This window comes from Protopterus annectens, chromosome 6.part0 (assembly GCF_019279795.1).
Source record: "Protopterus annectens isolate FY-2018-M chromosome 6.part0, PAN1.0, whole genome shotgun sequence".
NCBI lineage: Eukaryota > Metazoa > Chordata > Ceratodontiformes > Protopteridae > Protopterus > Protopterus annectens.
Window position 1 is genome coordinate 321,639,484 of NC_056737.1, and position 12,933 is coordinate 321,652,416.

A 12,933-nucleotide genomic window follows, 5' to 3' on the forward strand; every position below is an offset into this window, starting at 1 on the left:
CGAGAACACAATGAAGTGGGGGGCTATGCCTCTCTCACACCCCCTACTTATATATACCAACTCAGAGATCGAACTACAGTGCAGGAAATGACAAATTCCCAACAATGGCCAAGCGTTTTTTTTCCCCCCTGGGAAAAAATTTGCTTATGAAGCCATTTGGAGTTTTGGTAGTTCGGTGGATATGTGTCAACGAAAGGGCGTTCAATGAACATCCCTTTCGAAAAGGTAATAAAGACCTATGCTAGTCCATGGAGATGGGTGGCCACGGTGGTGCAGCGGTTAGCATTGCCGCCTCACAGCAAGAGGTTCTCCGGTTCAATCCTCGGCTGGGGTGCCTTCTGTGTGGAGTCTGCATGTCCTCCCTGTGGTCGCGTGGGTTTCCTCCAGGTGCTCCGGTTTCCTCCCACATCCCAAAGACATGCTGTAGGTGGACTGGACACTCTAAATTGGCCCTAGGTGTGTGTGTGTGTGTGTGTGTGTGTGTGTGTGTGTGTGTGTGTGCCTTCTGTGGAATGTTGGGTGCCGGGCTGGCAACTCGACACCGTAAATCTCCACTGCCAATCATGAGCGGACATGTGATCCACTGTGCCGACCCCTAACTGGGAAAAGCCGAAAGAAGAAGCTAGTCCATGGAGATAACAATGGCAAACAAGAATCCGGAGAACCAAACAGAGGGGAAAAAACTGTCATTCTGGCACCTGTAGTGTGGAACGCAAGAATAAGCATGTAACAGATGATCCTGAAGAAAACTGGGTATCCACCATCAGACCCACCTTGTACACCTCTTTTAAGCCTGAGAGATGGGAAGAACCAAAGCTATGAAGCTCCAGTATAGTTACGCCCAGGTCAATATAATCAAGTACTGGTAGAGCTGAAGCGTGACTTGCTGGAGGATGAATTATAGGAACCCTCAGACTAGGGTATAAACATAAATTGTACTTTTCTAAAAAGACACATCAGGCAATGAAGGCTAGAAGAAAGGATTATAAAAACTTAGGTTCCCCTATATTATTTATCTGATGTTTCTTCCTATATGAATGTTAAGAGACACTGGGGAATTTTAACAACGAACCGTGACATCAGTAAGCTAATAGACACTACCCCAAGATTCCTTTTTAGAAATATGAAATCATTGAAAAGGCAGCTTTGTTAACCCAACATGGATTTTGTGCAGCATAGAAATAAAGTCACAATCCCCTGTGGTAGGTGTTCAATGTGTTCATACATTGATAGCGGTGCAAAATTTACACATCCAGACCAAAAAAGGGATTATGAGTTTCATATATTTCCTATTTGCAGTACAGAACAGGTTGTTTACTTAGCCCACTGTAATGAATGTTTCAAATTGTATACAGGCAAAAGTACAGTTGTGTACACTTACCATAAATGTAGATGTTCGAGTGTATTCACTATTGCAATCATTACATTAGGGTAATCCTGCTGGCAGGTTGCCCTCAGTCAGCCTGAAGTCCAAAGTCTTGGGTCCTGCATCGGTCGTCGTCGCCCCTTCCCTGACATCAGGTCCTCAGGGGTATAAAAGAAGCAGCCGATGCCATTTTCTTCAGTTTTTCTTGCCCCAGATGTCAGGTGCCCCCAAAAATGGTAGTCAAAATTTATATCTATATATAAAATAACGTAGCAATATAAACTTTACCTTCATCCACCAGCAAATACACCACATAGGTTGTATAAATCAAAGGAGGAAAGATAGGTTCCATCAGAAGAAAAAGGGGGGATGGCAGGTGGGTAACCTGGACTGCAACAGTGAATACACTCGAACATCTACATTTATGGTAAGTGTACACAAATGTACTATGTTCTTCGTGTTTCACTGTTGCAGTCATTACATTTGGGTAGATTCCCAAAGCTATGGTTGGGAGGCTGGGGCTAGACAGTATTAGGAGCGGCTAAGAGACCCTGCAGGACTGCAGTGGCAAAGCCTGCCCTGGATTTAGAGTAGAGAGGCAGATAATAGTGCTTTGTAAAGGTGTGCACTGAACTCCAAGTAGCTGCCTCTAAAATGTCCTTGGTTGGTACTCCTCTGAGAAAGGCTGCTGAAGTGGCTGCAGCTCTGGTGGAATGTGGCCTAATGCCCTTAGGCACTGGCTTTCCATGGTATAAGTAGCAGAAACGAATGCAGTGGCCTATCCATTTTGAAATAGTCTGCATTGAGATAGCCTTTCCTTGTGATCCTGGAGCATATGTCACTAGTAATTGCTCTGTTTTTCTGAAAACTTTGGTTCTGTCCAAGTAGAATCTAAGCTGTCTGTGTACATCCAAAGAATGCATAATTCTTTCCCCCTTGTTCTGTGGATTTGGATTATCAAGAGCCACACTGTACACCACTTTAGGCATAAATGTTGGGTTTGTCCTCAGGGAGACCCTGTCCAGATAAAAAAATGATAAAAGGTTTCACAGCCATGAGTGCCTATAGCTCTGAAACTCGTCTTGCAGAAGTTATTGCTAGGAGCAGAGCTGTTTTCCAAGATAAAAACTTTAAATCAGCAGTAGCAGCTGGCTCAAAAGGAGGCAGGGTGAGCTTTTCCAAGACATAGTTGAGGTCCCATGCAGGCATTGGTGATTTCCGTGGAGGCCTTAAATTGTTGGGTCCTCTGAGGTACTGTTTTAATAAGGGATGAGAAAAAATTGGTGGCTCTGCATTGTAATGAGCCGAAATGGCAGAGGCATGAATTTTAATAGATGAGAAAGATAGGCCTTTGTCCAGTATCTCAGTTAAGTATTGTAAAATCTGAGAAATATTTGGCACAGCTGTATCTGTTCCTTGTGCCTGGTTCCAAGCACAGAATCTCTTCCATTTTCCAGCATAAGATGTTCTAGTGCTAGGCCTTCTGGCTTCCAAAATAACATCCATCACAGCTTTGTTGAGAGGTGCGTTTTGTATGACTACATTATCTGCCATGCTGCCAGGTTTAAAGTCCTGAGCTGGCTGTGTAGGATCTGATTGTTTTGTTGGGATAGTATATGCGGTACTTGAGGTAGGGTCCAAGCTGGGCATTGAGACAAGCTCCTTAATATTGGGTACCAATACTGGCGGGGCCAGTCTGGTGCAATCAGTATCATCTTTGGTTTCTCCTGTCTGATCTTTAGGAGTACCTTGGGGAGGAGAGGCAGAGGGGGAAAGGCATACACTGATAGGTTTTTCCAGCTGAAGGATAGGGCATCCACTTTCCATGCTTGTCTGTGATAAATCCTTGTGCAGCATCTCTGTAGTTGGTAGCTGTGAGGGGAGGCAAATAGATCTATGTCCGGGCATCCCCATTTCCTTGTTATCATTCTGAAGACTTCTGGATCCAGCAGGTTTCTGCTTAGTTCATCTGCCAGTGTATTTTACCTTCCTGGCAGGAACTGTGCCTGCAGATGTACTTGGTAAGTCAATGCTGTGTCCCACAAAGTCATAGCTAGTCTGCAAAGGGGGTAAGAATGTGTGCCCCCTGCTTGTTTATATACCACATGGCCGTGGTGTTGTCTGTCTTTATTAGTAGTTGTCCTGGTTGAAGTAGGTCCTTGAAGGCTGTCAGGGCATTTTGAACAGCTAGCATCTCTTTTTGATTGATATGTAGATGCATTTGGTTTGAGGTCCATGTTCCCGGAATGCATCTTCCTGCCATGTGGGCCCCCCTGGCATAATCTGACGCATCCGTTGTTAGTGTCTGCCTGGCTGGGGGTAATGTGAATGGCTGCCCCTTGTTTTGGTGACAAGCCTTTGCCCACCATCGAAACTCCTGTTTCAGGCAGGGAATGAGAGTAATTATAGTTTCCAGGCTGTGGCAATGTTGAGTCCAAACACTTTTTAGGTATCATTGAAGTTTCCTCATATGCAGTCTTGCATATGGAATTAGTAGGATGCAGGATGCCATGAAACCCAAAGCCTGCAAAATTTTTCTTGCAGATAACTGGGCCTTTGTTGCTAACATTTTGAAGTAGGTAGTCAGTTGTCACTGTTTGTCTGGCTTGAGATAAGCCATCTGGGCAGTTGCATTTAAGCTTGCACCCAGGAATATTATCTCTTGGGAGGGTACTAGTTTTGATTTCTTTTCGTTGACTGTGTACCCTAGGCATGTTAGAAGTTTTTTCACAAACGCCAAGATGCTGTAGAAGAATGTCCTTGTTCTCTGCTTGAATTAGACAGTCATCCAAGTAAGGATATACTTGTATTCCCCTTTGTCTGCAGAATTTAATTACTGGTGCCAGGCACTTTGTAAAGACCCTGGGTGCAGTAGATAAGCCAAAGGGCAGTGCAGAGAATTGGTAAAGCATTGAGCCAGCCTTGAATCTGAGGTATCTTCTGCATATTGGTCTGATTGGGACATGCAGGTATGCCTCTTTTAGGTATAAAGTTACAAGCCAAGCGTTCTTGCCAGCATGGGCAGTAGCTGCTGCAAAGTCAACATTTTGAATTTTGGTATATCCAGGAATGTATTCAGAATCGATAGGTCCAGTATTGGCCTCCAGGCCTTGTCCTTTCTGGGTACCAAGAACAGTCTTGAGTAAAATCCTTGTCCCCGCTCTTGCTCTGGCACTTGTTGAATGGCCCTCATGTCCATGAGGGATGAGATTTGTTTTTGTGTTTCTCGCCACTGATTTTTTGGCATATCTGGCCAGCCGTTTGTCTTTGGCAGGGTATGGAAATGGAACTTGTAGCCTTGTGACACGATATTTAGAACCCACTTGTCCTGGGTTATAATGTGCCAGTTTTGAGAAAAAAGTGCTAATTTTACCCCTAAGGGTGCTGCCAGGAAATAAGTGCCTGATGCAGGCAGGGGGAAGTCATTGGGACTGTCTCTTGTAAGGTTGTGATTTGTCTTCTCCACTTTTGGAGGTAGAAGCACCCCATTGCTTTGACCTGTATGAACCCTGAGCCTGGGATCTGCCTCTAGGGCGTGTCTGTGTCTACCCCTTTGAGGTCTGTCTGACACTGAAAAGGACCAATTCTTTGTTGGCCAGTGTCTACTAAACCTAGGTGGCTGTACTTGTAAGAAATCTTTGACTATTTGCATAGATTTAGCCTTGTCCTCCATTTTCTTTAACACCTCTTCTGCCTTAACACCAAACAAAGAATCATGCTGTAAAGGCGCATCTAATAATTTAACTTTAACATGATCAAGCAGATTTTGTTCCTTTAACCAAGCATGCCTTCTAATTACAAAACCAGTAACTGCGGCCCTGCAGGAGGCCTCTAAAGAATCAAAATCACATTGCAAAGTATGCTTTCCAACTTGTTCAGCTGCATGCAATATAATCCTGCATTTCCTTGTTTTCTGCACATTCAGAATTTAACAACATTTTCTGTTTAAGCAATGCCATGACATGTTGCTGATATTTGAGCATATGAAACTGACAGTTTAAAGCCCTTATAGCCAAGGTAGCAGATGTGTAAACCTTTTTCCCCATCTATCCAGTGCCCTAGAATCCCTATCAGAAGGGGTAGGGTTTTATCAGTGGAAGCCTTAACACCCTTGGGACCCTGAGAAATAGTTTCTGGGTCTGCAGCAGGGTTTTTAAAAAGGAATTTATGTGAGTCAGGAACCCTGTAATAACTGTCAGACTTAACAGGAGCTGAAGGTAAGGAGTCAGGGGTAAGGCTTGACTCCGAAAACACATCATCTACAATGTCCAACACAGGAGGGATGGCTAGTGGCTTGTGCTGAGATAGTAACAGGAAATCCCTGAGCCTCTTTTTAGACTTTGAAAAATCTTCGCTCTCCCAGTGGAAATGCTCCCTCATGGTATGTAAGGTTTCCCCAAAAGAATAATCCTCAGGAGGAGAAGCTGAAGGTATGGATTCTTCAGCATCAGAGTCCTCATAGGGGGGGAAAATAATATTCCTGATCAGAAGAGGAATTAGAAGAAATGGAAACCTGATCTGAAAATTCATAGTCAGTCTCTTGCCTAGGCCTCTTATCAGGAGGGAGATGGGGACCCCTGATCAAGGTAATCAAGTCTTCGGCCATTTTGAGCATCTGTTTTTTGGGCATGGAAGCCTGTCCACGTGGCTCTTGAGGTTGCTTCTTTGCCTTTGAAGGTGCTTTAGTCTTTGCCTTTGAAGTTGGTTTAATGTATAGGTGTTTGGGTCTGAATACACCCTCAGAAGCCGGTGCCTGCTCAGTGGCTCCGGACCCATCTGAAGGATTAGCGTCCGAGGCTCCAATACTTTGAGTTTCCAGCAGCATGGCCAACTCCACGTGGGAGTCGGTAGCGGCCTGCAACTCTAAAGTAGCGGTCGTCAGGGGCTGCGAAAGCGCCTCACTGAGAACCAGCGAACTGGTGACTGGCTTAGGAGAAGCTTCGTCGTCGGTTTTGGGCCTCGGCTGTCTTTCTTTTTCTTTGCGTTTTTTGTGAACTCCGGTAGTCGGATGGCTTTCCGACGACATTTCTGGATAGTTAAATCTGCGTCCAAAGTAGTTTAAAGCATAATCATACCGATGCTTAATAGTGCGTTGGTTAAATCTAGCTCAAAACCGACAACCCAGAAAGTTATGATCAGGGCCTAGGCAAGAAATACAGTAAGAATTAAAGTCCTTATGAGTTATTTGCTTCCCACAAGAAATACAATTATTAACTTTTTCTGACATCGGTTCTGGAGCAAGAAAAAGGTTTCCCCAACGGGGTACTTAGCTTTATAGAAGACTTCGGATCTGAAATTCGAACTCTAAAATCTCAGGAGTCGGCCGATTGGCACTTGCAAACTGCTTCTTCTTCGGGCACCGCCCAGCACGAAAGACTAAAGAAAATGGCGTTGGCTGCTTCTTTTATACCCCTGACGACCTGACGTCAGGGAAGGGGCGACGACGGCCGATGCAGGACCCAAGACTTTGGAATTCAGGCAGACTGAGGGCAACCTGCCAGCAGGATTACCTTAATGTAATGACTGCAACAGTGAAACACGAAGGACACCTGATAGGGCTTTAAAGGAGAGAATAAAGGAGCATGTTTATTATACACAAAAGGGAAGCACAACTACTGCTTTGACAAAACATGTATTGGCTACTGACTCTAGGCACACATTCAAATTTCTTGTTATTGGCAGATGAGACTATAAGGGGTGGAGATAATAAGGAATCAAACAGAACAGATTGAAGCTAAATAAATTATAAGGCTGAGGGGAGATTTTGGGCATGAGTTGAATGAGTTTGTACCCATTAAATCCAAAATGAAGTCAAGACCACTAACCAGATGAGCATATTTGCCTTTGCATCTGCAATTATATATGTTTGTTTTCTTGTTAGCTACAATAGTACTTTTCTGGTGATAGGAAGTTTTGTATACATTTTTATACAGTTTTTATGTTGCATTTATATGTACATGTTTTCATGTGCTGTTTAAATATATATTTTAGCTGTATTTCTTTAAATTTTGTGGTCAGGTGATTTAACACTGTTTCACTTTTCTACTTAACAGCCAGGTTCAATGTGTTTATCTGATGAAGCAGCAGTAGCTGCAAAAGCGCTTATGACCTACAATAAATTAAGTTTTTAACCTGGAGAGTCAGGCCTTCCTTGGGTTAGTCAGTGTTCTTGGATTATTTACTTTTATTTTTGTTGGACTCTGCTGCTCTGAGAAGTTGGTGGTAGTCTTTCTTTGGCATAAATTGTGCATGTTTGATGAGGTTGAACTCAACAGAATAGCTGATGGGAGAGGTAATTACAGGAGATTCTTCAAACAATCTAGTAGAAACACTTATTACTGTAGAAGGAAATATGGCTTTAATTTTAACCAATTTCAGATGTTTAGCGTCTGTGGCTGATAGTTTTCTAGACTTGACTAACTTAACAAAAAACAGATTTTAAGTGAACAAACCAAAAGGGGCAGGCTTTACTGGAAAACCAGAAAGAAAGCTAAAAAAAAAGCAGAAATCTTTCTTCCTAGCTAGAGAAGCAAAATAATCAAGGGCCAAGACTTTCAAGACTTGCTGAGACTTCTACTTTACTTAAGGCTCCAATAAAATGGCACAAAGAGATTATCTGCATCGCTTTGTGTTACTTCATTAAATTCTGTACAAATATACATGTATCACAACGTTCTAAATCCAGTCTTGTGGTGCAGAGGGATGAAGCCCTGACCACCTCAGATGACCCATGCTCAACTAGCAGCTTGGCTGCTGGAGGCAGAAGGTGAGAAGAGGATGTGTGAGCAGCTGACAGCAGTTCACCCATCATGGGGTGCAGGGAGGCAGTTCATCTAGCTGCATTAGCAACACCTGTATGACTGCATGTGTTTCACCTACAGCAAAGAGTTTAATGTTCCCATTGCACACAGCTGTGAAATGTTGACCAAGAAACTTCCTCAAGCACTGCAGTGCAGTGCATGAACCTCCAGAGAGTAGCAACTGAGCAGCATGCAAGCTGTCAAAGGGGTGTGGACAGGACAGGCTGCAGGATCGGCAGAATGATCTACTTATTAACATCTAACCCTCACCTCCACCTGAGTATAAATGGACTGGAGGGCCCTCTCACTAACCAAAGAAAATGGTCAAATGGGTGCAGGCGGGTGGAGTCACTGGAAAGATTCTGTAGACACCCCTTACATACACAAACACAAGTTCTGACTGCTATTCTGAACCTAAGCAATACATGCATTTAGTATGACTTCTAGAAGTACAGGTCATGATGGCAACAAAAAGCCAAATCCCAAACCAACAGGAACAAATTTTTCACAAACTATTGCAACACATGCGAAGTAAGTAGCAAAGGTGGTCAATAATCTCTATTTACAACCTCTGGAGGAAAAGGAGATAATTAACTAAGACAAATCCAAAAATACAGAATGGGGTCCCCTAGAATCCAAACAAATAAGTACAGTACTGAGGAAACACTGGAAAATGTAAAAGAAAGACAAGTTAATGTGGGAACGGGGAGGTACAAAAGTAACCTGGGAATCTGTCAGGCTGAAAAAGCACTGCATTCAAGTTATCAAGGTAAATGAAAACATGGATTCTCTTTACGCAGACATTCAGTTAAATGGACAGCTTCCATTCCTGACTATGAGATGCGCTCAAAGAGGCAACAAATTCAAAAGCACTGAAGATAAACTCCACCTTGGAACTCAGAAATTTTGTACTTTTGTATTTTGAGTTGTTTTTAGTACTTCAAATTATTCTAAGTGGGTCTTACTTATACTTTAATAAATTTTCCACAAAATGAATGACAAGGGATTTTTCATGTTACAGTGATCTTGTTTTACTCCTTGGACAATTCCTCAGAATCAAATCCACATTCCCTCCGTACGAGTCAGGATAAAAATAAGGAAACAAGTTGATTTTTGACTTCTATGTAAACTGAATGACAACACTGTATATTACAGGCATCTTGCACTGTTTTTTGAAGCTGACTAGCTTACACTTTTTACCTGAATTACTCTGATTTATATTGTTCTCTGAGCTAATCACAACAGTTGTAAATCCTCAACAAAATAAAGCAGCTGAACTGCAAGTTTTTCTACTACTGCCATTTTGTATCACTGCAATCTAGGAGATGTGAACTTTCCGGCAAGCAAATTATTTCTGCTATTAACCAGTGTCTGCAGTGGGTTTTGGTACTTAATACTGGAGAATTCTGTACATGCTTAGAATACCGGATAATATTGTACATGCTTAGTAGCATTTTACTTTTATCATTTGTCACATCATTTGCACTCTTACAACACAGCACAGTACAACATAGTTTCAGCCTTCTGTTTCTTTAAATAATGTTAGAAGAGTTTTCTTTGATTTTACACTGTGGCACAAATGTCTTGGTGCATTACATTTTCCAATTTCTTCTGTTCTGTTGCTGCTCCATTTATTTATTATACTGTAACACTAAGCTTATACAAAACTTAATTTTTGAAAATGACAAACTGTTATTCTCTGTGCATAAGAATAAAACAATGCAGTCTATTAGAATGTTGCACTTACAGAAAAAATACCTCTAACAACTACATCAGTAACCAAAAAGATGTGGTCAACTACACCCACCAATATATTTTCTCCTCCTCTGTTCAAACAAGGCAGTGGAGAACATTTCCATAACACACTGCACATATTTATAAAGCAGTTGCTGATATCAGCAAGGCACAGTTGCTTAAATAAGACCATAGACAGTACTTGACAGGAAAAAATCATAGATATCTCTATATGTACGGTGTCACGCAGGTAGAAAATTCCTATACCAAACCACTAGAGAGGTTAAACTCAAAAAAGTTGGAGAGCTTTTCATAACTAATTTCAAGGCAAGGAAATGCAAGTTTCATAAAGTGCAGGACTGTTCCTGATAACTAAACCATACTGCAGGAAAAAAAGAATAACCAAGATGGAATTCAACTTCAACTTCAAATGGGGGGGGGGGGGAGGTGCTTTTCCTTTTAAAAGGGTAAAATGAAAAATAAAAAATGCTACAAAAGCAAGAAGACAGTTATGGTACCATCTAGACCTTTTTACAACACTTTTACTATTCAAAGTAATGTTATCACTAAACACAGCAAATATGCATAGTTCTGTCCAATGAAAGGGCAAGGATACGAACCTCTCAGTATTTTTCCAAAGTAGTTGAAAAGCATACATCATTGCACCCACCTGAACATCACCAAAAAATTCCAGGTCTGTTAGATTTAATGTTTTCACCACATTACAGCAATTTTCCCTCATGAAAGCGAATGAAAGGAAGAGGTTTGGACATACTACTAAAACAAGTCTGATACTGGCATACATTCTACAATGTATTGCCCCAGCTGCATAAGTTAGTGTAAATATTTGACCTTAAAACTGAGCTCATAAGCAAGTAACTGCAGTTATACAAACATAAATTTGCACATTTGCATGAACAGATCAATTTCTGTCAGTAACCAAAGCTCACCTTTTTATACCATCTGTACAGGTTGTACCAAGTTCACTGGTTGATGTAACTTCATCACAGCCATATTTTGCTCTCTCTCCTAGTCCCTGTTTCGAAGAGGCTAATGCTTTTGTCTTTGATGGGCTGTCTGGCATTTCATCTGCTGAATCAGATGAATCAATGGCCACTATCTCATAAGCTGGTTTCACAACATCTACCACTTCCACTGAAGAGTCACTGTCCTCACTTCCCAACTCATTTTCTTCCTGGAGCTTCTCAGCTTCTTGTTTGTTGACATCTACTACTTGCTCCTCAATGCCAGTGGTTGTGACCCTGCCTCCTTGAGGTGATCGTCTGGCTCTGAGCTTCCTGATGTACCTTCCAGGGTCCACATCTTGTTCGGTGTCACTATTATCAGGTACACGTGTGGCTCTCAGAGACTTTTTCTTCTTCAATTTCTTTTTCTTTTTGCCTCCTCTGGTTTCCACTGATAAAGACTCTGCCTGTTGCTCAGCATCTGGTTTCAAATCATCTTCTGTCACAGTCTGAAGATTTGTGGAATGAGTGTTCAATGCAGTGTTATGCTCATCTCTCAAAGTGAAGGAATCAGTCTGTGAATTGCAACTCTCTTCTTTTATGCTAACAGAAGTCTGGTTCTTGGAAAGATCATGGGATGTCAAAGCATCTCCAACTGTATTGGTGCTCCCATCACACAGAGATGAAGCAGATTTCTCCTGATGACTGATATGACAAAAGTCTTCAGTTTCCTCTGCCAAGGACCTAGGGGGTAAGACTGAATTGTCTGGAGAATTCAACTGCATGTTATCTGAAAGTGAACAAAAATCAGAATTTAGTTGTTATATTTCTCTCACACAGGTAAGACAGTCCCAGATGGCTTTACAAGCCTTTCTGTTAAAATGATGACATGGAAATAACTTTAGAAAACAGCACAGGTATAGAAACAATAAGTAGTTAACTTGCCTCCTTTTTTGAATATCATACAAAATCCAAGCTTTTTAGTAGGAAAATGTATGATCACCCTTTGAACCTATCCCAAAATACCTTAATATTAATAAATCAAATGTTACGCTCAGGCTCTTCATATTGAGGTTAAAATAAAAATTACAATCTTTTTGCAAATTAATGGTACGCTAGTGTACACACAGCTACATGATGGTGTTACCGATAAATGAGAAAAAGTACTCAGACTACCTTATTCAAAAGGAAGCGCACTGTGTTTGTGTTAGTTAAGATAAATAATTTTAATAGTTTTAGCAAGTACAATTGTCTAGGCAAGTTATCATGAAAGCAAATGTTCGAATACATCACTGTTGCAACAGTCCTCACTACTAGGGCTTAGCAGTTAGGTGCGTGCCCCCCCCCCCCATACACAAGGTCCCTGGTACATCCAAACATGCCAGTACAAGATGGGCACCCACCACCACGTTAGAGTTTTCTTGCCTATAACCCATGGCAGCACCCCTTGAAAAGAGAATGTAGACAAAGACAGAGTAGAAATATGTAACCAAGAAGAAGTATGAGACACTGATCAGGGATTCAGGAATGGATAGGGTAGATGATGGAGAAGTTTGCATACAGACGTTCCCAGAGCCACTGTCTACAGCTGAGCAAACTCAAGGCTTTAGAAAGCCAGAGAAAGTGGGAGCTGGACAAAGACATTTCGCCAAGACTTTCAACCACCCTAACCAAAATCATAGCGATCCTGCTTCACCATCAGAGTTGATAAACACTGGCTTCTTCTGCATGTGCCCAGAGTTGGATGCCCATGGAAGAACCCCATACAGGATCAACACAGTCAGACATGCCCAGTTCCTCAGACATGGAGCCTCTTGCATCCCCTTTTACCCTCTCATTGCAGCTCTTTCTGAGGGGAAGACTAGTGGAGAAAGATGACTCAATGGTCACCAAAGTAAACTGGGCTAAAGCCTTGAGTATCTCCTACTCAAGGTATTTGGGAAAGAGGCATAACTTACTCTGAAAGGTTTTATGGGTAAAACTTTGACAGGCCTTGCAGTGTTGAATATCATGACTCACTCCTTGGCAGTAAACACAGTGACTGTGGTAGCCCTTATGAAGGATTTAC

The 12,933-nt window shown here is 42.0% G+C and overlaps 1 protein-coding gene across 1 annotated transcript in view; it reads right to left on the reverse strand.

Moving 5' to 3' along the window:
- Positions 1 to 12,933, reverse strand: part of ZNF106 (zinc finger protein 106) — a 2,006,671-nt gene that overhangs the window by 857,601 nt on the left and 1,136,137 nt on the right. The window contains exon 11 of the mRNA XM_044074076.1: positions 10,851 to 11,655. Within this exon, the coding sequence (XP_043930011.1) occupies positions 10,851 to 11,655 (805 nt within the window). The remainder of the gene's footprint in view (positions 1 to 10,850; positions 11,656 to 12,933) is intronic.